At 40.6% G+C, this 22,157-nt stretch overlaps 1 protein-coding gene across 3 annotated transcripts in view; it reads right to left on the minus strand.

The window, feature by feature from the left end:
* RASSF8 (Ras association domain family member 8) overlaps nucleotides 1-22,157 on the minus strand; it is a 70,195-nt gene that overhangs the window by 10,950 nt on the left and 37,088 nt on the right. For all 3 annotated transcript variants that reach the window (XM_041398700.1, XM_041398701.1, XM_041398702.1), the window contains one exon: nucleotides 6,051-6,244. In XM_041398700.1, the coding sequence (XP_041254634.1) occupies nucleotides 6,051-6,153 (103 nt within the window). In that variant the 5' untranslated portion in view covers nucleotides 6,154-6,244. The remainder of the gene's footprint in view (nucleotides 1-6,050; nucleotides 6,245-22,157) is intronic.

The following is a 22,157-nucleotide window of genomic DNA, read 5'->3' on the forward strand; positions in this document are numbered from 1 at the left end:
GGTCACCTAAGATAAAACAGAAGTTTTAAGACAGCCACACTAAAAGAGAAGTTGCAATAGTCTCAGTCTTGAGCTGAATCTGAATGAGCACCCCAGACTTATCACGGTGCATAATAAGAATAAAACAGTCACCTGCCTGCACACAGGTCTCCATGGAGGTAAAGCCAGACCTGCCAACAGTTGGCCCAAGCCAAATCCAGACTGCCCAGAGCACTGAAAAATGCACATGAATACACCTTTCTGACCCACTTGGTTGCCCAGAGACAGCCTTCCAGCCCTAGGCTGTCTTCCTTAACAAGGCAATGCAAAGAAAAAGTAATTGCATGTGGGTAAAATCTTTGAAGAACTCTTAATATGTAGAACATGTGGGTGAAAATGCTCTGCCTTACCAAAGGGACAACAGCATTAACTCCTGAATCTTTAACATCACTAACAGAAAAGTAATTGCTGGCAATTTTAATCAATCCAGGATGATTTGAACTCAGTATCATTGAAATATGACATTGAAAGCTGACATTTCTTTCATTCATTATGTGATCCTTAAGTTAACATCCATAGCAATTTTTTTAAAAAATGCCATTCTGGCTACCTGAAACTCATTAAACACCTAAGATTAAGAGGAAAAAAAACCCCTTCAAAATAGAGGTTAGAGTTTACATTTCTCTGATTTCTTAACTCATGCTATATTTTGCAACCAGAAGTATGAAATAAAATAGAAAATAAAGAGAGAGGAGGAGTCCAGTCCTAGGAAGAAATATCCAGAGATATACAGGCTCCATTGAAGGTCTGCTGAGTTCTCCAGGCACAGCCATCTCTATGTCTTTACCAGGGCTGAAGCCTTAACTCATTACTATTATCCTTGCTCTCAAAAAAAAAAAAAAAAAAAAAAAAAGGGTATGCAGGACTTTATCACAACAGAACAACAGAACAAAGCTCTCCATCATCACTTCATACTTTCAACTGCCTTTCTTCCAAGCACCCATAGGTACCACACTTATTTTAGAGCTGTGTCCTAAATAGGTGAAACAATGGGGAAGTTTGGCTGAGGTCACACAGCAACACATAGCAAAGCACATTAGCACTCCAGGTCCCTCTCAGTGACATTACTGTCACCAGATTTCTGAACCAGAAAGTTTATATGATCACACCATGGGATCACCACAAAGTGCAGATTTCCTGTACTTATTATCCCTCTTAATGTCACTATTTGAAGAGGCAGAGGATGAAATCTTGGGGTTGAAAAAACACAAATTCTAAGCAGATCCTTAGCAGGGACACCTCCCACTATCCCAGGTTGTTCAGAGCCCTGTCCAACCGGCCTTGAACAGTTCCAGGGATGGGGCATCCACAGCTTCTCTGGGCAACCTGTGCCAGGGCCTCCCCATCTTCACAGGGAAGATTTCCCTCCTCATATGCAATCTAAACCTCCTCTCTGTCAGTGTAAAGCCATTGCCCCTTGTCCTGTCACTATATGGTTTTGTAAAATAATTGATTTGATCTTTCCAGATACAACTCTGGCTGAGCCCTACAATGCTCTAACACACGTTTGAGACAGCACTGACATTTTAATAAATATACTCCATTTACCTTTGAGGAAAAATACTCAACTGGAAGGAAAAAAGAACCCTGATGGCTGCATTTGTTTAATTTTAGAAAGAGACAGCTGTACTTCTTGATTCTCCAGCCAGGAGCACCAAAATCCACAGCACAATTTAAGCAAGTCTACCAATTTAATTATTTGCCACAGAAAATTGCAGGGAGGAGGGCAGAAGGTTTCTTTTGGTAAGAAATTCAAGCTTCATGTCTCTAGACGGAAATATTCACTTTCTAGGAAGCAAATATGTCATTCTGAGCAGAGGAGATGCATTCTAGGATCCAGGGGTAAAAAAAAAAAAAATCACAACAAATGCAATAAAAATCTTAATGGGGGCTGGAAGTGGGAGAGCAGCGCTTCTGAAGGAACAGGACAAGTGTATTTGTGACTGCACTATTTGTCACCACATTCCTTTGGAAGATTTTTTTTTTTTTGTGTTTGAATGGAAAACAACCAGTAAAAGCTCATTAAAAAAATATATACATATAGTTAAACTCCATTTGCCTAACCATCAGCTAAAATGATTGACTCACTTTTTTAGGATAGACCTTCTTTTCCCTCACTATTACAATGACTTTTTGAGAGGAGTCACTATGCTCACACACATTCCAAACAGACCTTTGGCTGGATTCATCAATCAGCTCATCACACACAAAGTTTAAAAGTAACAACAACTCTTTTTACTTTTTTTCTGTTGTCCAAATTATGAAGAGGAATCAAAATGATCAAGCAATGTTTATATGAAGCCATTCTGGTTTTCACAAAATGCACAGAAAACTTAGTGGAGAATGGGCTGTCAAATGCACATTTTTAAAAGAGACAAGGATGAATCTTGGAAAAGCTCATCTCTCCTGGCAAAAATATTTTTAAAACAAGAGTCGTGGTTCTCTATTTAAACTGTGTGCTGTGGTGTATTTTTGTTTTGGTGAGGGCTTTGTTACTCATGATTAAACAGTCACTTCTCTTATTTGTATTAAAGCCAAATCTTTTTTATCACTTGCAAACAGTTTGAGTTAAAAAGAGAATAAAGCAGAGCTAGATATAACTCATAAAAGGTAGTACCAAGTGTTCTTTAAGATCCCAGTGAGAGATGATTTCACTCTCCGGAAACTTGTAGCTGAATAGTTTTATGTCTGTCCTGAACAGAATTCCAGTGACCCGCCCTCCAGCCAAGGCAATTCCAACTCCTTCTAAGTTACAGATACAGACAATTTTAGTATCCAAAGTGATATTATTCTCTCTTGCATTCAACAAATTACATACACATTTTTGAAAATAAGCCTTGTTCGGGCACCAAATGAGACAACTCTCACTCTTTTTTTTCTTCTGTTTTAAAGAATGAGGGGGCATTTGAGACTGAGATTTAACTGCAAAAAGTAATTTAAAAAACCCAAAACCATAACCAACCAAAACACCCTAAAATTCTTACTTTGGGTAGTTATTTCCTCTTCTGCAGTGATCAAGAGATGGGCAGCAGGGGAAAGGGAAGGATCTCACAGTGCAAGAACAGGTAACACAAATGTTATTTATCAGGAGTACAGCCCCAGAGAGAGACTTTTTACTGGAAGAGCTCCAATTTCTAAGGAATCAAGGAGCATTAGCCGGGCAAGTTTTAGTGACACAGTCTCATGGCCAAAGGATTAGACACTGGATATGGAACAGAACCTCTTACAAAGGCTCATAGCCCAGTACAACTTGTTTTTTTAATGCTAAAATAGCCCCAGAACATAAAAAAAATAAAAGAAAAAAACACCAAGAAATTTGTATCCTGAAGTCGTTATTGAATTTTCATGATATGGGGGAAGAGTTGGAAAGTGCATAGATGGAAATCTTTTTGTTGCCTTTATCACAGCAGAAGATCAGGAGACAGGACCATGCATCCGATCAAGTGACAAGCAAAAGGCACTTTTTAAAATAAAAAGTTCCATTTAAGGACAACACACTCTGACTGCCAGGATGAATGAACACTGCTACAGTTAGGCGTCCACACTTGTGCACATTGAGAACCCAACTGCCCCTGCTCCTGAGCAATCTGCTCTGCCTGGCCCTACTCTGAGCAGCAGAGCTGGATAGTGTCCAAAGATACCTCCTAACCACAGCTCTACACTAATTTTGATTTTCCTCTTTTTGAATTACTGGACAAAGCTTTATTTTTCACATGTCTAGAATAGAGGCAGCTTCATTTGTCCATGAGAAGCTTCTTAACTATGGTGTCTTAATCCAGGAATCTTTGGCTTGTGCTTTCCTCAGTGGATATGGCTGTAAAATAAGCCAGTTTTCAGATATTCCAGACACTGCACTTCAAGAAAATAATATATTCTTGCAATTCACATTTCAGGCTCAGTGAAGAAGACTGTGTTTTGTGTGTTGTATGCTTTAAGTCAGGGACCTAATAAACTGGAAGGCACAACAAAACAAAAGGAGTATCTCACAAACTTTACAGACAGACAAAATAATCCTGAGTACAGCCAAGTTATGTGACTGTTGAAGGAGCCAGACTGCAAAGTGGAAAATCCCATCAGAGCCAAGCGAGGAGGAAGCCAACTAAGACTGGCTAGTTTCCACCACCAAATGTCAGGTGAGATTTAGAGGGATCCATTTTCGTAGATTCCCGTTCAAATTCAAGTGACAATTACTCCTGGTAAGCTGGGACCTACAGCCAAATCACAGGGTCAGCCAGATGGTTCTGTCCTGATGAATGGCCTGACAGGAGAGCTGGGAAAGCCCTCCCTGCCAAAGACACACACAGGTGTAATTTATATGGTGCTTGATACTGTCCTAGCTGTCCCAGCAAGAGAGGAGTTGTTCTAGGGGTTTTCTAGAGAGGGTATTTGCCTTGGGAAGGAATTTCCAAAGGATTATCTTGATTTGACTCTGCTTGCAGCTGAAATTTATCTCAGCATGGAAGCAGTGTCACCTGTCCCAGACAAACTGGTGACGTCTTACAGAAAATGAAGTCCGCAGAGCTGACAAAACCTGTGTGCATTTCCAAGGCTGAAGGAGTCTTTATTGAGTTCAGGCTAATAACTGAGGATACAGAAGAAAACACAAGGAGAAATTACACAGGACATTAAGTTACTGTCTAGAACTGGGAGCCTGACATTTTTGTGGGAGAAGGCAAAGGAAACAGAATGAAAGGGATATTGAAAACAAAGTGAAGAACAAGTGTCACAACCACTTCATTATTTCTAAACATGTATCACGTAATCATGACTAGAAAATGATCACGCTAGCAGAATTGTTTCTCAAAACTTTTGAGAATGTTTCCCTGCAGGAAGAAAATGAGATATGGAAGCAACTGATGAACCAATTACCATTAAACAAAAAGCTGCAACTAAACCAGTAAAGAAACATTTAACAGTTTAACATCAACTCCAAGATTTGAGAGACAAACAGATTTTCTACAATTTTTAAATGACGCTTTAACAGCTATTTGGTGCATACAGATAAGCACATGCTAGCATTTTGGTCAATCCTCTTAAAGTATAAAATAAATAAATGCCAGTCTTCCACTCCATCAGATGTAAGTAGATGGAAATTATATTTAGAAGTTAATATTTAAATAAACAACAATTTCAGAGAAATTGACTTTGTGCTTACAGGGAGAATACCTTGCTGACATTCACAGATCTAATTTTCTATTAGAAAATCATTATTTTCAAATTGAGTCAGACTGCTAATACAATCTTGCAAAACCGCTGGTATACTGAAAAATGCAGAAGCTCACCTTTAAACTATTAATTTTAGGTAAAACATAGGTTTTAATGCCTAAATTTAAGTAGTATATAAAGCAAATTATAACATTTTAGTGAAGAATAAGTATCAGCATAGGAAATACTGACGGGATAAGGTTGAGGCTTATTCAGGATGCCCTTAATCACTGAGAAATATCTGGCCAGACGTTCTCGTGGTGGAGCCTGAAAGATTTTATTTTTCTCTTCTAAACTGTTCAGCAAAGGGATAATAGCGTAAAGACTTCCAAGTTACCCTTTCATGAGCAATGAGTTATGTGGCATGCAGGAGTCAGAGGAGAACCTGAAGGATCTATTTCATTGATCTATACTATTCCCAATATAGCTAAAGATACAGTGGGTATAATTTCAATGAACATCATCAGCCAACCAATTATATTGCACTGCTTTTATATTTTCTTTGGTACTCAGAATATTGACAGTTTAGCACCTTCCTTAGTCCAACAACCAATGGCAGCATAATTATTATTATATAAAGAATATATTTTTACTAAAGGTAAGGTTATAGATTTCAAAATGTTTCTTCTGTGTTTTTTCAGTCTCTCTCTGGCAGGTGAAAAATCCAAGGCTACAAGTTTATACTGCAAGATTATCCCACTGTGCACTGTATTTTCTGCTCTGCTGGTACCCAGTGCTCCCCCACCTCCCCTGGGTTTAGCTTCACAAGAAAAGCTTCACCCCATTTCCCATCTGGCAGTACTCACCAATAGCCTGAGCAAGGGCTATTACAACTTCCTGGCATGTTGTGACTTCGGTGACCCCACACACGATTCTCTGCACTCCATCCACCCATACTTTGAGCTCCATGGTTCACCAGATCATCCAAGACCATGAGTGCAAATCAGTCAAGTCATTCTTGCAGCTACACCAGAGACATGCAGCTGACTTCCTGCAGCAGCTGGAACAGAGAAAAATCCTGGTGTTTAGAGGAAAAATCACCAATTTGAAAAGTTGACAACTCCACCTTGACAGCTATCAGGTAGAAGAGCCAACACAACCTCCTTTCTTTGAAAACAACAACAAGAACCACACATTTATGCATTTTGGGGGCAGAGTGGCTGGAAAGTGCCCAGCAGAAAAGGACAGCAGGTGCTGGTCAACAGCAGCTAAATATGAGCCGGCTGTGCCCAGGTGGGCAAGAGGGTCATTGGCACCTGGGCTGGGTCAGCAATGGTATGGCCAACAGAGCCAGCGCAGTGACTGTTCCCCTGTTGTGGGCACTGGTGAGGCCACTCAAATCTGTGTCCAGCTCTGGGCTTCTCACTTCAGGAAGGACATGGAGGGGCTGGAGCACGTCCAGGGAAGGGAACAGAGCTGGGGAAGGGGCTGGAGCACAAGTCTGATAAGGAGCAGCTGAGGGAGCTGGGCTGGAGAAAAGGAGGTTCAGATGGGGAACCTTCTGGCTCTCCACAACTCCCTGACAGGAGGGGAGAACCAGGGACTGGGTGGGCTCTGCTCCCAGGGAACAGCCTCAAGTTGTGCCAGAGGAGGCTCAGGTTGGATATCCAGAGGAATTTAATAATGAAAGGCTTCTCAAGCACTGGAAGGGGCTGCCCAGGGAGGTTCATAGTCCCTACACTGGAGGTGTCCAAGAAAAGACTGGATGTGGCACTCAGTGCTCTGGACTGGGTGACACGGTGAGGATCAGGCACGGGTTGGACTTAAGTGTTCTTGTCCAACCTCAGTAATTCTGTGGTTGCATTCTAGGATCCCATGCTTTAACAATGTCTACCTCTTCTTCAGACTTACCCAAAGCTTCATTACAGTTTATTTCCTGAAATTTTATGAGTTGTTACAAAAATAGCACCCAGAGAAAAAGCACTAAACTCTAGAATAAACTCATGAAAGTTTCCAGTAGCAGGTGCCTTTACTCCTTTACATGCTGCCTGATAGTTTCCAGGGACTAGAGTAAGGATGTTTTCATTGTTTGTTCAATAATTTCTATCTATCTTGAAAAACAAGAGGGAAACATTTTTAATTACAGCCATCCATGAGAGGCTTTTGTCTCCCTGAAGAAGGAGCTGAATGTTCTTACTCCCAAAAAACCCATGCATTTTGTAGAGAGCAAAGCGAGGAGACAGATTGCTTCTCTCTCTCTCTAAAACAAAGAGATACTTCAAGGAAAGTGTTCTAGGGGTGGTTTAACCCCTGCCAGCACTGTGCTGGTTCTGTGAGGAACCAGATGTTGTCTAATGTCTTTTCCTAGGTTTTTCCATAGGCTCTGCAATGATACTATGCAAAAAAAAAAAAAAAAAAAGAAAAAAAAAAAAAAAAAAAAAAAAAAAAAACCCCAAAAAAAAAAAAAAAAAAAAAAAAAAAAAAAGAAAAAAAAAAAAAAAAAAAAAAAAAATCATAGTAAACCCACTAAAAATTGTTGTCTTCAAAACATAGAATGTTCCCTCAAAAATGAAACAAAAACCAAGTCACCAGTAATGATGATTAAATCTTACAAAACCCAGACACTAACAAGAAAGCAAACACCCAAAAACCACCCACAAACCAACCAACAACAAAAAACCAAAATCAAATAAAGAAAACCTAATGAGGCAGCTGCACTGCTTAAGCAGATAGAGGGAAAATAAACGGTGATAACATGATAAAAGAAGCTCATGTACTCAGGTAATCCCATATGGATAAAGTGATAAAACTAAAGACAATATTTTTTAAGAATTAAGTACCAGGAAAATGGGTAACACAGGGATGGAGTAAAAGAAATCTGAAAATTAGGGTAGATTAGCGAAGATAGTCAGGGTTACACAAGAAACATGTAATCTGATGATGCTGATGGACTGAACAGAACTGCACCGCATGGAGGCAGAAATGGTGCAGAGAACGCTGTGCAAACAGCTAATGTGTTCACATTTGCAGTGTAACCAGAGCTGCTTTTTCCTGGGGATGTGAACATCTCTTCCTGCATCTAAAAGATGCACCACTGCAGCCCCCAAACTAAAGGGGAAAAAATGACTTCCCATCTACAACCAAACAGTTCACCCAGCAGATGGCAAATACTAACACGTGATGCAGAGGATATCTGGAAGATCCTCACCTGACAGGCTGGGGCAGCAACAACCTCAGAGCCGGTTAGAGCCCCCCCACACCAACAGAATGAGCTTTAGCAGAAAAGCACCAAGCAGTAAAGTCAGGCCAACAAACACCCCCAAAATCCTGGCAAAACCTACCTGTTCAGAAGTATAGGTAAAGTTTGTAAGTAAAACCAGGTCTCAAATAGAGTTGCATACTCAACAGAAAAGTGATCACTTTTAAGAATATCGATGTATACAGAAATAGTCTTTTGAGACATGAACAAGAACCTGAAAATCCAAAGAGGTGTCGATAAACCCACATAAAGCTAGGTAATTCAAAGAAAACATCTAACTGCACAAACATTAATCATGTACAAACAAAGACTTCACTCAGGTTAACACCATTTTAATGTACCAATAAACTATGCAGAAGAAAATCTTTTACCAGCCTGTAACATAGCAGTGACTGAGAAAACACCTCACAGGCCTCATCAGTGACCTCTGCTATTTATTCTTGGACCAGCTGTCTTCAGAAACAAACAGACCTCACATTCCAAGCCCAGCTGTAAGGAACTTTATTAATTAACTTAATAACTTGCTGAAGGTTGAACAGTTAAGACTTCCTGGCACTGACCAAGCCATCTCTCCATGAGACAACGCACGTGTCAGCAAAGCATCCGACAGCTCTTATTGTTTTTTTGTCTGTCAACATCCAAAGTATTACCTCAATTTAGCAAGCCAGCAAATGCATTTTTTCTCCCAGTCAGCAGACAATGTACAGTCTTGTGCTTAGTGCAGATCAGGTTTGGTCATTTGTTTTCCTACAGTCCATCTTAAAAAAAAGCAAAGACTAAAGAGAAGCATCATATAACATCATAAGGAACTATTTGCTGACACTTCCAAGTTTGAAGAAAGCATTCACCAAAGATGCAGATGATCTGAACAAAGTGCCTTTGAATCAGTTCAAGCTCAGGGGAAACATTCCCATTCATTTCTTACAAGACAAATAGTTTTAATAGACCAAATAAAATTAAGAATTTGTGGTACACGCATCCCTCAGACCAACAGGCAGCGAAGAATTAAAGGAATGTGTTAATAAAAGGGCTGCCCAGGTGAAGTCCCCATCCCTGGAGGTGTTCATGAACAACTGGATGTGGCTCTCAGTGCTCTGGTTTAGTTGACAAGGTGGGGATCAATCACAGGTGGGACTCAATGATCTCGGAGGTCTTTTCCTCCATGGATTCTGGGATTCCATGTGCCCCACAAGAGCTCACAGGATTCCCTTTTGGGGACCTGCCACTAGGAACACACACTCACATCAGAAATGTAAGATCTCTGTGCTGAAATCACTGTGTCTCAGAGTTTCTAAGCAAAGCTCATCGGTACTAAGTAAAAAATAGATCTAGGACTGGTTTGGTTTCTAGGATTGTGCAGTAGAAGTTCACAAAGAGATCTGAAAATCAGAAAATTTTCTGGCCACGTGCTTATCCTCTGCTTCCCAAATATAACTCTGTAGCACTGTTTTATTAGTATTTGGTTTTCCTTTATAGGTATTCTGTTCTTCATCTGCTGTTAGTTAACTTTCATACCAGTAAAAGCTGATTTGCCTCCCCACTGATGGTCATCCAACAGCTTCAAATATATTTTTTGACCTGAAATCTGTGCTCATAATGCACATTGTGCTTTTATCTTAGAGGAAGCAAAATAAGCCTTACCTATAACACTGTGCAAATTTCTTTCTGAAATCAGTGGAAGGGCTGGGGGGGGGGGGGGAATTGCACTTCGGGTTTCTCAATCCCGTAAGTTCAAAACCAGTTCACCTTATGCAATTAATTTCAGCAATGACTGGGAATAGGAATGAAAAACTAATTTACCGAGAGGCATGCAAGCCAAGGCACGCCTGGGATCACAGCTTTTCTCCAGTTTGTCATCCATCAGCTCCACAGCCACACACAGTTGTGCTTGGAATCAAGCACTGGAAATGTGGCATTCCACAGCTACTTCCTTCCCCCACTTCTCCATTACCTTGCCTGAAGCTTCCCCAATTACCTTGTTTACCGTGCATTAAGCATTTTCCCTAAATCCCCCTTAGCTGATGGTATCTTACTCTTTCAGGTATTTGTTCAGTTTTTCAGTGTAAAGAAAATCCAGCATATATATCCATATATACACACACACAAATACATATATAGCATATATATGCTACTATTTAGCTATCTCTCCACAACTTGTTTACAAAATATAGAAAAGGCTGAAGCTTCACAGAAGACAAGCAGATCAGACTAAGTGCAAAGGACTTTTTTAGCATTTAGGAAGAAACAATATTCCAAGCAGATGTTTGCAAGACATCTTGCCATTAACGTTAAGTCACAAGGAAACCCAAGATAGCAATTTCCCCTCATTTCTACTTTTTACAAGGTTCACACTGCCTGAAAGCATCATGCACCTCAAATCAGGGCTAAAATCCTGCTGCAGCCAAATTTGACCAACCAGTTCAGTGACTTTCTGTAGCCCCATCAAGTCACCAGCATGTTGTTTAATACACTTGAAAGTCAGGGTGCTTTCATTTGTAATTAGCAATAACCAAACATCGTTTGGAGTCTGGCATTTACCCTTTATTTTCCATTCCCTGTACACTATGGCAAAGTTGTGCTCCTTGTTTTTCCCTACTATGACACCAGATAGGGCCCTGGACAAACAGGCAGCTTGTTCAACCTGTGCTGTGACCCATTAATAAGAATAATTACTCAGTGCTAGTAAGGCCTGACTGGAAAACACCAAACAAATGAGCACAAAGAAGCCAGTCCAGATACCCAGAAAGTTTCTAAGCCATCTAGAAGAGCATGAACAGGGATGCATTTGGAAGGTCTTCCCAACCAGAAGAATCCAGGTATGAAGCCAAGGAACATTTTCCAGATGAAGTTAACTGTGAATACAGAATTGGCTACTGGAAATAAGCTCCCTAGTATTTATCAAAAAGCCTCCTCCTATAGACTGATGAAGAAGAAATATCCCACAAGATATGCAGCCTCCCATCAGTAAATGGGCAAAAATATTTCATGTCAGGTTCAAGTAAAAAATATCAAGTGAAAGTCTTCTGCAGACAAAACTTTTACTGAAAGGAACAGGTTATGGGTTTGAAATCAGCCCACCACTTTCTTTGAAAAGAAGAGTGTTTGCACTGAGTTTTTTTGTGGGACTAACCCTCGTAGAGATTATTTTTTTGCTATTCCAGAAGAATGCTCTGAGATAATAAGCACTGCTTGAAACAAATAAACCAGAAGTCCCACAACCATGACGGTGACAGTGTTGAGAACAAGCCTGAGATTGAGTTTAGGACCAAGGAATTTTCCTCCATGAGACTGGCCAAGAGATGTTCTGACATCTGTGTCAAACAGGCCAAAATCCTGATGCCACAAGTGATATCCAAACATACACACCCTCACCTATGGGAGGACAGCACAGCACCAACACAGGAGTTTGTACAAGCATTAATGTGCAGGCAGTTTGGTTGTGTGTTTCTGGCAACAAAGGCTGCATGAAATCATGCCTCTGGATAACCCAAAATTCCCCAAGTCACAGTTTCCCAGACAAATTACCAGTTGACTTCTATCCAGGAACCCTCCACTGGCTAGAACATGAACTACTACTTGCATTGCAATTTCTCCTGCTGCAATACAGCTAACAATTTGGTGGGAAAAAATGAGGGAAAGAAACACTGTTCTGAAGCACTGAATGCTACAACTGGTATTTTGCCTAATTACAGAACGTTTCTGACCTCTCCCTGAGCTACAATCTCTCCTTGAGCTGCAATCTTTACAGCACAGAAAAAACAAATTGTCTCTTCTCTTTGTAATGGTGAGAATTAGCTAGAAGGAATTAACTTGTTTTCTTTTGGGGGTGGAGAAGTGAGAGGAGGAGGTAAAGCATTCATCCACGCTTTTTGTCAGCTCTTACAAAGATACACTTTGTTAATGGCGACTATTCAGTTATTACCTGAAATGATTCTCCCACCTTGGAAATTTTATTTTTGTCTTTAGTATTTTAATTCTAAGACTGATCTCTGACCTTCAGCAAGTGTGTTAAGCCTTTAGGACATGTTCCTGCACAATGTTTTAATCTAAATCACATGTGACAATCTGAAGAAACCAGTGACATGAATTAGTAAAGATTTAACTGCAGCACAGCACAAAACATTCAGCCAACCTGGGATACAGGTGATGACATAGTTACACACCTTCACGATTATTAACTGTGTCTAAAATTCTCATGGCTTTCATAGAAAAGTGAGTTCCAACCAGCTGTCATAAACACAGATTGATGGCTGGAGTGATAGTGCTCCCATCACAGTCTGTAATGCTTTGTATCTTTGGAGCTACCCGGCTTGACCCAACTGTGCTGCAAAATATTTTCAAATCTCCACAAAATATTGGAAAGGAAGCAAGCCAGCAGGTAAGCCAAGGAAACAGATGGCTTACTAAAGTTCCTTTGTATTTATTTGGTCACTACTTAGAGCAGTAAGTTTCACACTCCTGCACTTGAATTAATTCAACAGGAACAACAACTCTGAAATTAATACTCTCCCTGAGATTAGAAATGGTCACTACTTAGAGCATAACCTCGCATTTTTAACAGTAAGTTTCACACTCCTGCACTTGAATTAATTCAACAGGAACAACAACTCTGAAATTAATACTCTCCCTGAGATTAGAAATAAAAAAGCATCTCAAACCCACATGGACTTCTGGGACAAAACCCAAAGGTGTTTTGGAAACGGTGACAGCACTCAAGTCAGTTTCAAGGATCCTTGCTTCTATTAGATTCCAGTCAGAGTTTCTAAAGCAGAAATTTAAACATTTAAAACTTAGGAGCATTATAGTTAGGATATGCACCAGCAAATCAAAACAATATCTGATGCAGCACTTCTTTCAGCTCTTGAGACAGGATTTACTGTGATACAAGCGTGAATTCAATTCAAGCAGGTTTACTCACTAAATCCCAACCCTGAATCTGTTTTAGGATTAGAACTGAAGTATCGCCTTCATTTTACACACAGCACTCCTTTTCCTCATTATCTCTAACAAACAAAATCGTCAGTATGAAACATCACAATCCTAGAGGATTGAGTGGATTCATCCTAGAAAGCCTCACTGGCGACCACTGTTCTAGGAAGGACTGGATCATAGAATTACACAATGGTCTCAGTTGGAAGGGACCTAAAAGATCACCCAGTTCCCACTCCCTGCCATGGGGAGGGGCACTTTCCACTATGCCAGGTTGCTCCAAGCCCCATCCAGCCTGGCCTTGGACACTTCCAGGGATCCAGGGGCAGCCACAGCTTCTCTGGGCAACCATAGCCTCACAGGGAATAATTTCTTCCTCATATCCAATTTAAACTATGTCAGTGTGAACCCATTTCCCCTTGTCACTCTAGGCCCTTGTAAAGAGGATCTCCATCTTTCCTTTGGGCTTCCTTCAGGCGCTGGAAGGCCACAATGAGGTCACCCCAAAGCCTTCTCTTCTCCAGGCTGAATTCCCTCAGCCTTTCCTCTTAGCAGAGCTGCTCCATCCCTCTGATCCCCTTGGTGTCCCAAAGCAGACTGGCTCCAGCAGGATGGCTGGTGGCAGCACAGCAGAGGTTCAGACAGCAGCTGGGATGGATTTATTCTGTGGCAGAGGAATATCATTTTCCAGATATGTTAGCCAAGGAGCCTGCACTGCATATAAATGCTGTGACAAACAGCTCAAAAAAAGACACGTGCATTAAATAAACATCTCCTGATTCATCATCTCAGTTAACAGGCAGACATTTACTGCACTGTAATGTCTTCCAAAGCTGTGTAAGTATTTGTTCCTCATTAGTAGCAAATATATAGTGCACTTGAGAAAACAGCTTTATTACACACCACTTTATTAATAAACAGCAGCATTAGGTGGAAGTCATATCTGTACCTCTCTAATATGGTCTAAATAGGGCGTGGGAGTGAAAGAAAACAAGGAGCAGAGAAATAAGCAAGCTGGTTCATTGCAGGGGAAATATTTATACAAAAGCTACAATATAAACACACGTTACTTCAAAGTTGCCTTAGACCTGGAGATGCCCTGGCTTCAAAGGAGACAAAATAGGTCATTCTCCAAACTGGTTCCAAGGAAGACACAGCTCCACCCATTCAACTTTTCCCCTCTCCCTTCAGGGCTTGTGCACAAACACACCCAGCTGAGGGATTGAAGACATTCCTGTGTAATTGCCAATATTTACACTAATGAGGCAATGAGCTCATCTGCTCCCTTTTGGCAAGACCTGCATTAACTCTTGCTTTTGTAGGGCTGAATCTGTTCTTTACACTTCACTCAAGCCCAGCATTTGCTTTGTCATTTGACTACAGCCGCCCTGAGTCTCAATTGTCAGAGAGGTGTTCCCCGCACCTCAAATGTGAGCTGAGGGCAAATTCCAGAAAAAAAAATACAAGAAACTTGTTACACTTCCCACATTTCAAGATATGGGCCAAAACATAACACCTTCTTCCTCTATATTGTGGTGAACCTTGCATACAAATGAGCCCATGCCTCCCCTTCCAAGTTTGCACTGAAGTATGCAGGAAATAAAATATATCCTGCAACTGAAATCTACTTAAATTTGAATTAATAGAAGTCTTAAAAGCACAAGGTTTAAAGTCATGGTATGACATGACTACCAAAATCTCACTGTAATGAAATGCAATATTTCTGAAACAGAAACAAGGTGAGGCACTTTCAACTTAAGCAACACAACTGTTCCAAGAAATTATAATCTCAAAGCTTTATTCAGTGAGCAGCTACATTATTCATTAAACATTACCTAAGAAATTTCAAGTTGCTCTCCTGGCAACCTAGAAAAGTCTGCAAGACAGAACAGAGCTATTACTGTGAGGAGTCTTTAAACAGTTAAGCAAGATAAATGAGTGGGGGGAACCCATCACTTTCTAAAATTTCCACTTGGCTTTGCTTACTTCCATATTTCCCCAGGCACAAAAGAACTTCTTTGTTTCTTCTATTCTCTATTTATAGGACTCAGCTGGATCACTTAAGTATTTCCCCTCTCTTGACAATTGTGAGCTTGGCTAATTTTATTAGAGCAAAACCTGAGGTAATCATAACACACAGCAATAGCTTATGGGCTGAAATACTCAAATTGTATTACTTAATTCATGGAATCATGGAACATGTTAGGGTGGAAAAAGTCCATCTCATTCCCATCCACCTGCCATGAGCAGGGACACCTTCCACTATCCCAGGTTGCTCCAAGCCCCATCCAGCCTTGCCTTGGACACTTCCAGGGATCCAGGGGCAGCCACAGCTTCTCTGGGCAACCTGTGGCAGGGCCTTACCGGGAACCATTTCTTCTCTATATCTCACCTAATTTCCCCCTCTTTCAGTTTGAAACCCCCACAGTTTTCAGTCTGAATTCCCATGGTTCTGTGGCATTGCCACAACAGCTTCAAGAGAAGCCTACACCTCTTTGGCCAACGGGCCACACTGCACAGAATGGACACGGAACCAAGTTCCACTACAGGAGATGAGGATGCTTAGGTTCTCTATTCAGCTGATAATATCAGGGAAAGTGTTACAAACTTTGTACTTTCTAAACCAGTAATTCTCTATAAGTGTTGCTGAAACTCACTTAAACTCCAAAACTCACTGGGAGGAGTGAGAAGTACAGATATGAACATAATAATAAATACACTTTCCCTTGGAAGTCCAATGAAGGTCACTTATCACGTTCATAGAAAGACCCAGCAAAGAGCTCTTCAAGAAAAACATGATTCTCTGCCAAAAAACTGACAGCAATTAACAGAAGTCAGCCAGCAATGCCAACGGAAAATAGATGTTAGGTCAAATTCAATATGGCAAGAGGGGAAAAGTTTTATTTTTCCTGCTCCTGCTTTCTTTCTCTACGGCAACAATTTTTCAACCAGCAAAACTTCCCATGTATTGACTTCCCTCCATATTTTCAGACAGCAGATACATTTTGCACTTTCTGAGATGGAGCCTTTCACTGCTGGCCATGTAGTCACAGGCTTTCACCTCAGCTCTTAATGGCTACATCCTCCTCCCCACTGCACCCTCAGCAACCCCATCGTGTCCATTTGCCCAGCACGAGGATGCGAGGACAGATTTCTGGAGTCAGCAGATTTGCCAAATGCAGGCAGGGCAAAGCAGCCCTCCCCTTTCTTCACCTGATCAACTTATTTTCCCTCAGGAAGTCCTTCCACACTGATCTCTGCCCTTCTTACTCACTTCTTGCTCAGTTTACCCAGGAACTCTTATGGCTCACTCGCCAGAGTCATCTCAGACATGCACATGGGAAGTGCAACTCCACCAAGTTACTGGGTAAATCTCTTTATCCTCCTTCACGCTGTCCCTTAACACACTTGTGCAGAGCACCTACCACAACACAATGGATCAGCAGGTGAGACCCTACTACTTTTTGGGCTGATTGAGCTTACTCTATTCACCTCCACACCCTGGGCAGGGTGCACCTTCTCTTTGGGGGTTCTGCTGCCTTTCAGAGAGGCCAAGACAAGCACAGTTCTGCTTTAAAGAGCTCCTGCAAAGCACCCAGATGATGGGCAACGTAATCAAGACCTTCTGGAAGTACACTCGTCCCTCCAGAAGGAATTGTATCATCATTCCTCCTATCATGGTGGATCTTCACCATTTTTTCTGAGCTTACAAGATGCCTGGGATGCCAGACACTGGTACTGAAGAACAGAGAATTATTAACATTGGAAAAGTTCTCCAAGATCACTGAGTCCAACCTCTGACTGAACACCACCTTGTCAACCAGGTGCCACATCCAGTCTTTTCTTAAAGATCTCCAGAGATGGTGACTCCACCACCTCCTTGGGCAGCCCCTTCCAATGCCTGACCATCCTTTCAATGAAGAAATTCTTCCTAAAGCCTTCCTGACACAGAGTCCAAGTTAAACAAAACAGCATCTCAGCACTGCTGCTTGAATTGCAGTGATGAATTCTCTGGGTTATCATCACACTGGTTATGAAGGACAAAGTTCAGCTTGCATTTCTCTTTGGAAGCAGAAAGAAAAAAAAAGCCAGCAAAACCAAGAGATCTGATTAGGATATTTTTAGTTTCTCCAGTCTTTCTTAATGAGAAGCACCCCAGTATCAGTGGATCCTGTTTCTCCACAGACACAGAGGAGAAGCTGTGCAGTCTGGAAAGCCACTGGTAGCACTGAATAACAGGCAGGGTTAAGGATTTAGAAGTGTGTGAGGAAGCTCAATAAAAAGAGCCTGGCAAGCAATCTAAATCCTGGAAAGAACTCAAGGGGAAGTGCCCACAGAAGGTTGTGCTAATCATAAGATAGTAAGCAAATAAACACCTAAAACTGTGCAACATTTAAAGCTTTAAATCATAAAAACATCCAAAACATAACATTTAAATTAAAATCAAACATGAGTTTTCTCAGACCTAGGAAAGGTTATATGAAAGAAATCTTACATTATTCTTTATAAAATTCTACAAATAAAAGTACAAAGTCAGGCTTACCAAGTGAGGTAAGCCAGGTATTCCCATTTCTCTTCCTATTTAGTTATAAATGAGCTGAATATTAACTTGCAGGTATTTGTAAGATTTTTGCAATTTGACAAATGAGATGCATTTTACTTCACTTAGCCACTATTTTTTCTTCCTCACTCTAAGATATCAAATATTGAAGCACGTTTCCTTAACAAATACAATTCAAAACAAACTTTTGTTTCTTTAAAGCCCAGAAATTCTCATTTTCAAACGTTGTGCAACTATCTTTTGTAGAAGCAGTCTGTAGAACTGCCAAAACTACATGGAACAAAGAGACGAGATTTTATCAGAATGACACGCCTTCAAAAAGCTGAGTTTCTTTCCTGCCAGAAAGAGAAATTACTAATGTGCATTGTAATTAGTGCAAAAAACAATACTATCTTTGCAGTTGCAGACTGGAAAAAAACTACAATTTGATGTTTACACTGCAGTAAAGTGGAAAAACTTTTGAGTTGGGTAATAAGCACATTTTTCCTCTCAAATGTTTAATGACAGTGAATCATTAAACACCGATGAGGTTAGGTCTTCCCCATTTTGCTAATGCAAAGATTAGAATATTGCAGAATTCCCTAGTGACTGATAAATTAATAAAATCCAAATGAAGTCATTTTAACTTTAGAGTCCACAGGAATTGCATAATTCTGTTTTTCCCACTGTTCTACAGCAAGTGAGGGGATGCAAACCTTGCCAAAGCTTGATAAATTAATGAAAAAAAAAAAAAAAAGGAGGAAATTGTTTGCCTGCAACACTCATAGCTTGGATGCAGCAACCCACGTCTCAAGAAACAAATATTTTTGAAGTGGAAAAGCTAGGGACTACTGTCTCTTCATGTAAGTGGCACTTCCACACACCACCCCCCACCATTTATTATCAATACTTCTGTCCTTTCCAGACATCCTGTCTCTACTTACATTCCATTTTCAGTTTGCCCTCAGCTGGCAAACACAAGATGAATCCCAACTCTGGAAAACCACTGGAAGAATTTTTTTTTTCCCCCCAACTATCAGACCACTGTATTTCTTCAGAAACACTTTCAAACTATTCAACTTGAAATGCATTTCAAATACTTGAAGTACTGCTGTTTCAAATGCAAAGAAACCATCCAGATGTAGATATAAGATCCAAGTTTTATGTGAGGACAGATTCACACAGGACTGTAAAGTAAAGGAAAAGAAGCCTTAAATGAGGAAACAAGAAACCTCACATAATAAAAATGTGACCAAGTGAGGAAGAGGAAAGAAATGGATGCACATGCCATGGTATCTTAATTTTCAGGTCTGCCACTCCACCAGTCTGAACAAGTGCAACACAGACAGCAAGGAAACAAGAGGCACTTTGTGCAGTGTGAGGTTCTGGAGTGGGGAAGAGAGATGAGAGATGAAAAGTATCTCTTGTAATGCAAAGAATGCAGCAAAACTCAAGGATCCCAACAATACCACTGTCAAAGAAAACTTTTTTCCTGTAGCGCCTCAGTGCCCAGGCAGCAGGAGAAAGGTGTGCATCCAGCAAGCTGAGAGACAGGATAAGCAATGAGAACCTGAGCAGCAGCAGTTTTTCCTTGATATTATTCCTCACCTCCACCAGAACTCCACCAGCACATCAAAACAAAACTCTCCCTGAGCCAGAGATCCTCTCAGAGAGCACCCAGGAACTTCTCCCACCTATTAATGCCTGTGAGTAGATACCACTCAAAGGTGAAGGGCAGAAAATCATGAGCTCAATGAATGGAGTATTTTCTGATTCATGACCTGGGGCATCGGGTGAAAAAGGAATTGCACTCTGCTTCCATGGCTCTGAAAGGGAGCACACAGGTTTTTTAGCCCAGCCAGCAGAAGTATCTGCCCAGCTCAGGTAGGTCAAAGACATCTAAACCATGACAGACACAGGCCACAAAACAGCTGGTGGATACAAATTAACTGTCAGTGCTCACAAACCAACAGTCTGGTTTTGTTGCTTATCAAACATCCCAGAAAATGCAATACCACTACACAATAAAACATGAAGCAGCATTCTGTGAGTGAAAGCTTCTGAAGTGAGTCTTAAAACAACATTTTTGTCAACTGTATTTAAGACTTGTTATCAGTTAATTCAATTTAAAGTGTCATTAGACATACTCTGAACTTCAAAGAAAAAGTTATATCTATTTTTGTCTGCTCTTCATATTTAAAGTTTAAATATTGAAAGAAAAATATTTCCCAAAGTTAACTCCTCTTATTTAGTGTCTTGTGCTGCCAGAGTGAGTAAGTTCTGTTCCTTTTCTTCATTATTTTATTTATGGATTAACACTGAATAAAAGTGGATTGATTTTTTTTTTCTTTAAAGTACAAAAATCTATTATTACTCCATGATTTCAGCTGGGGAAAAAAGTTTTAATAAAACACATACTACAGGCTGACCCTGTCTTGTGCCCCAAAGCAGACAGCAAAATAAAGTTATGTAACAACAACAAATTACATTAGTGATGCTTAAGGAAAAAAACCCAAACTAGTTTATTCAAAACAAGTGAAGGTAAATAAGTCACTCTCCCCGTGTGAGGATGCGCAGGCACCATCCTGATGAATTTCCAGCAGGCAAATACCTTCTGCTCTCATACAATAAAATCATTCAGAGACAGTAACTCACATGACTTGTTTCAAAGTGACAAATAAAGGAGTGACACTGCAGTCACCTGGCAGCTGGCCACAAACTCGCTCCACTGAAAGGAATTTATTCAAAATAGAGTCAATAACAAATTCTTAAATATTTCAACTTGGCAGAAGACAACCTGGCTCAACACCACTACATTCCAACCTTCCTGGAGTTCCAGGTTAACATATGTATATGTGCTCTGGCTAAGTGTCACCTTAGAAAAATAAGAGACCAGTGTCTGTCTAAATTCTGTGTGCTGGTTCAGCCAGCAGGACTGTCCCCATGGCTGGTACCACCTCCCACACAACCCATTGCACCCCTCTAGCAAGAAGATGTTGTTGGCTGAAGGCAGGAATTAATGCTCTGGAAATGTTTGCTTTAGAATTAATCCACTGATGTGCATTAAAGAGACACGTAACATGCCTAGAATGTAGGGCTGAAAGTGCTTTAATGAATAACCCAAAACACCACTCAAAATGAGGCAACTTAAGCCTGAAGCCAGACTCTAGCCAACACAGCATTTTGGATGCTGTACATATGGACAGATGCATCCACATACGTGTACCACCCTTCAGCAAAACTCCTCTTCACCATACAGAGTGCATTTTCTATATGTGCATTGATATTTCTACTAGTTCTACACTGTATTAAGGATAATGAAAGTATCCATCCAATGCTGCTTTGCTTCAACTTTTCCTGTTGTAAGATAAAGCCATTGAACCTTTATCCTCATCTGTACCTCTGATACACAGAGCATGGGACAAGCTGTCATTGTGGCAAATGAATAAAGCATTTTAATTTATTTTGTCTATTGGTCCCTCAGCTGCTTCAGTTATCAACATAATACTGCTATAAATACTGCATTTGCAATAGAAGGAGTGGAAAAATGGCAACATACACACAAATGAAAAAGGTGGCGTGACTGCTATGAAAGTCTATCACTGAGAAGCTGATGTGTGCACAAAAGGCAAATCAGCTTTAAACAAGGCCTGTAAATGGTGACAAGCCAGAGAAGAAGCTGCATTCTCAGTTTTTTCTCACTTGCTTCACCAGCCTCATCTACATCATAAAACAGGGACTCAAAAAGTCAAACCAATATGAAAAATAAACCAATGCGTAATCTGAAAGTATGTATATTTCAGTCTAAATTCTGATATTTTTCCTGTATCAAGGATTCATCATGTTGTCAGGAAAAACACCACCTGCTACTGTTTACTTTTCCTGACAACTTTTTTTGATTTTTGGCAATGTCTGAGTGGCCAAGCTGGGGACAACTCCTTACAGTGATTTACAGAATCATTAAGATTGAAAAAGATCTCTAATACCACAGAGTCCAACCTTTGACCAAACACCACCTTGTCACCCAAACCAAAAAGAAACACTAGTTGTTTCTTGAACCCCTCCAAGGATGGTGACTCCTCCTCCCTGAGCAGCCCATTCCAATGCTTAACAAGCCTTTCAGTAAAGAAAGTCTTTCTCAAGTGAAGATCTGCTGCCCAGGATCATCCAACAAGCAGAGGAGCCAAGGACAAAAGCCTCCTCTTATTTCACATTCCCCAGTGACAGGTTAGCTGTGGGCCCCCC

This window comes from Onychostruthus taczanowskii, unplaced genomic scaffold (genome assembly GCF_017590055.1).
Source record: "Onychostruthus taczanowskii isolate IOZ18803 unplaced genomic scaffold, ASM1759005v1 scaffold15, whole genome shotgun sequence".
Classification (NCBI taxonomy): Eukaryota; Metazoa; Chordata; class Aves; order Passeriformes; family Passeridae; genus Onychostruthus; species Onychostruthus taczanowskii.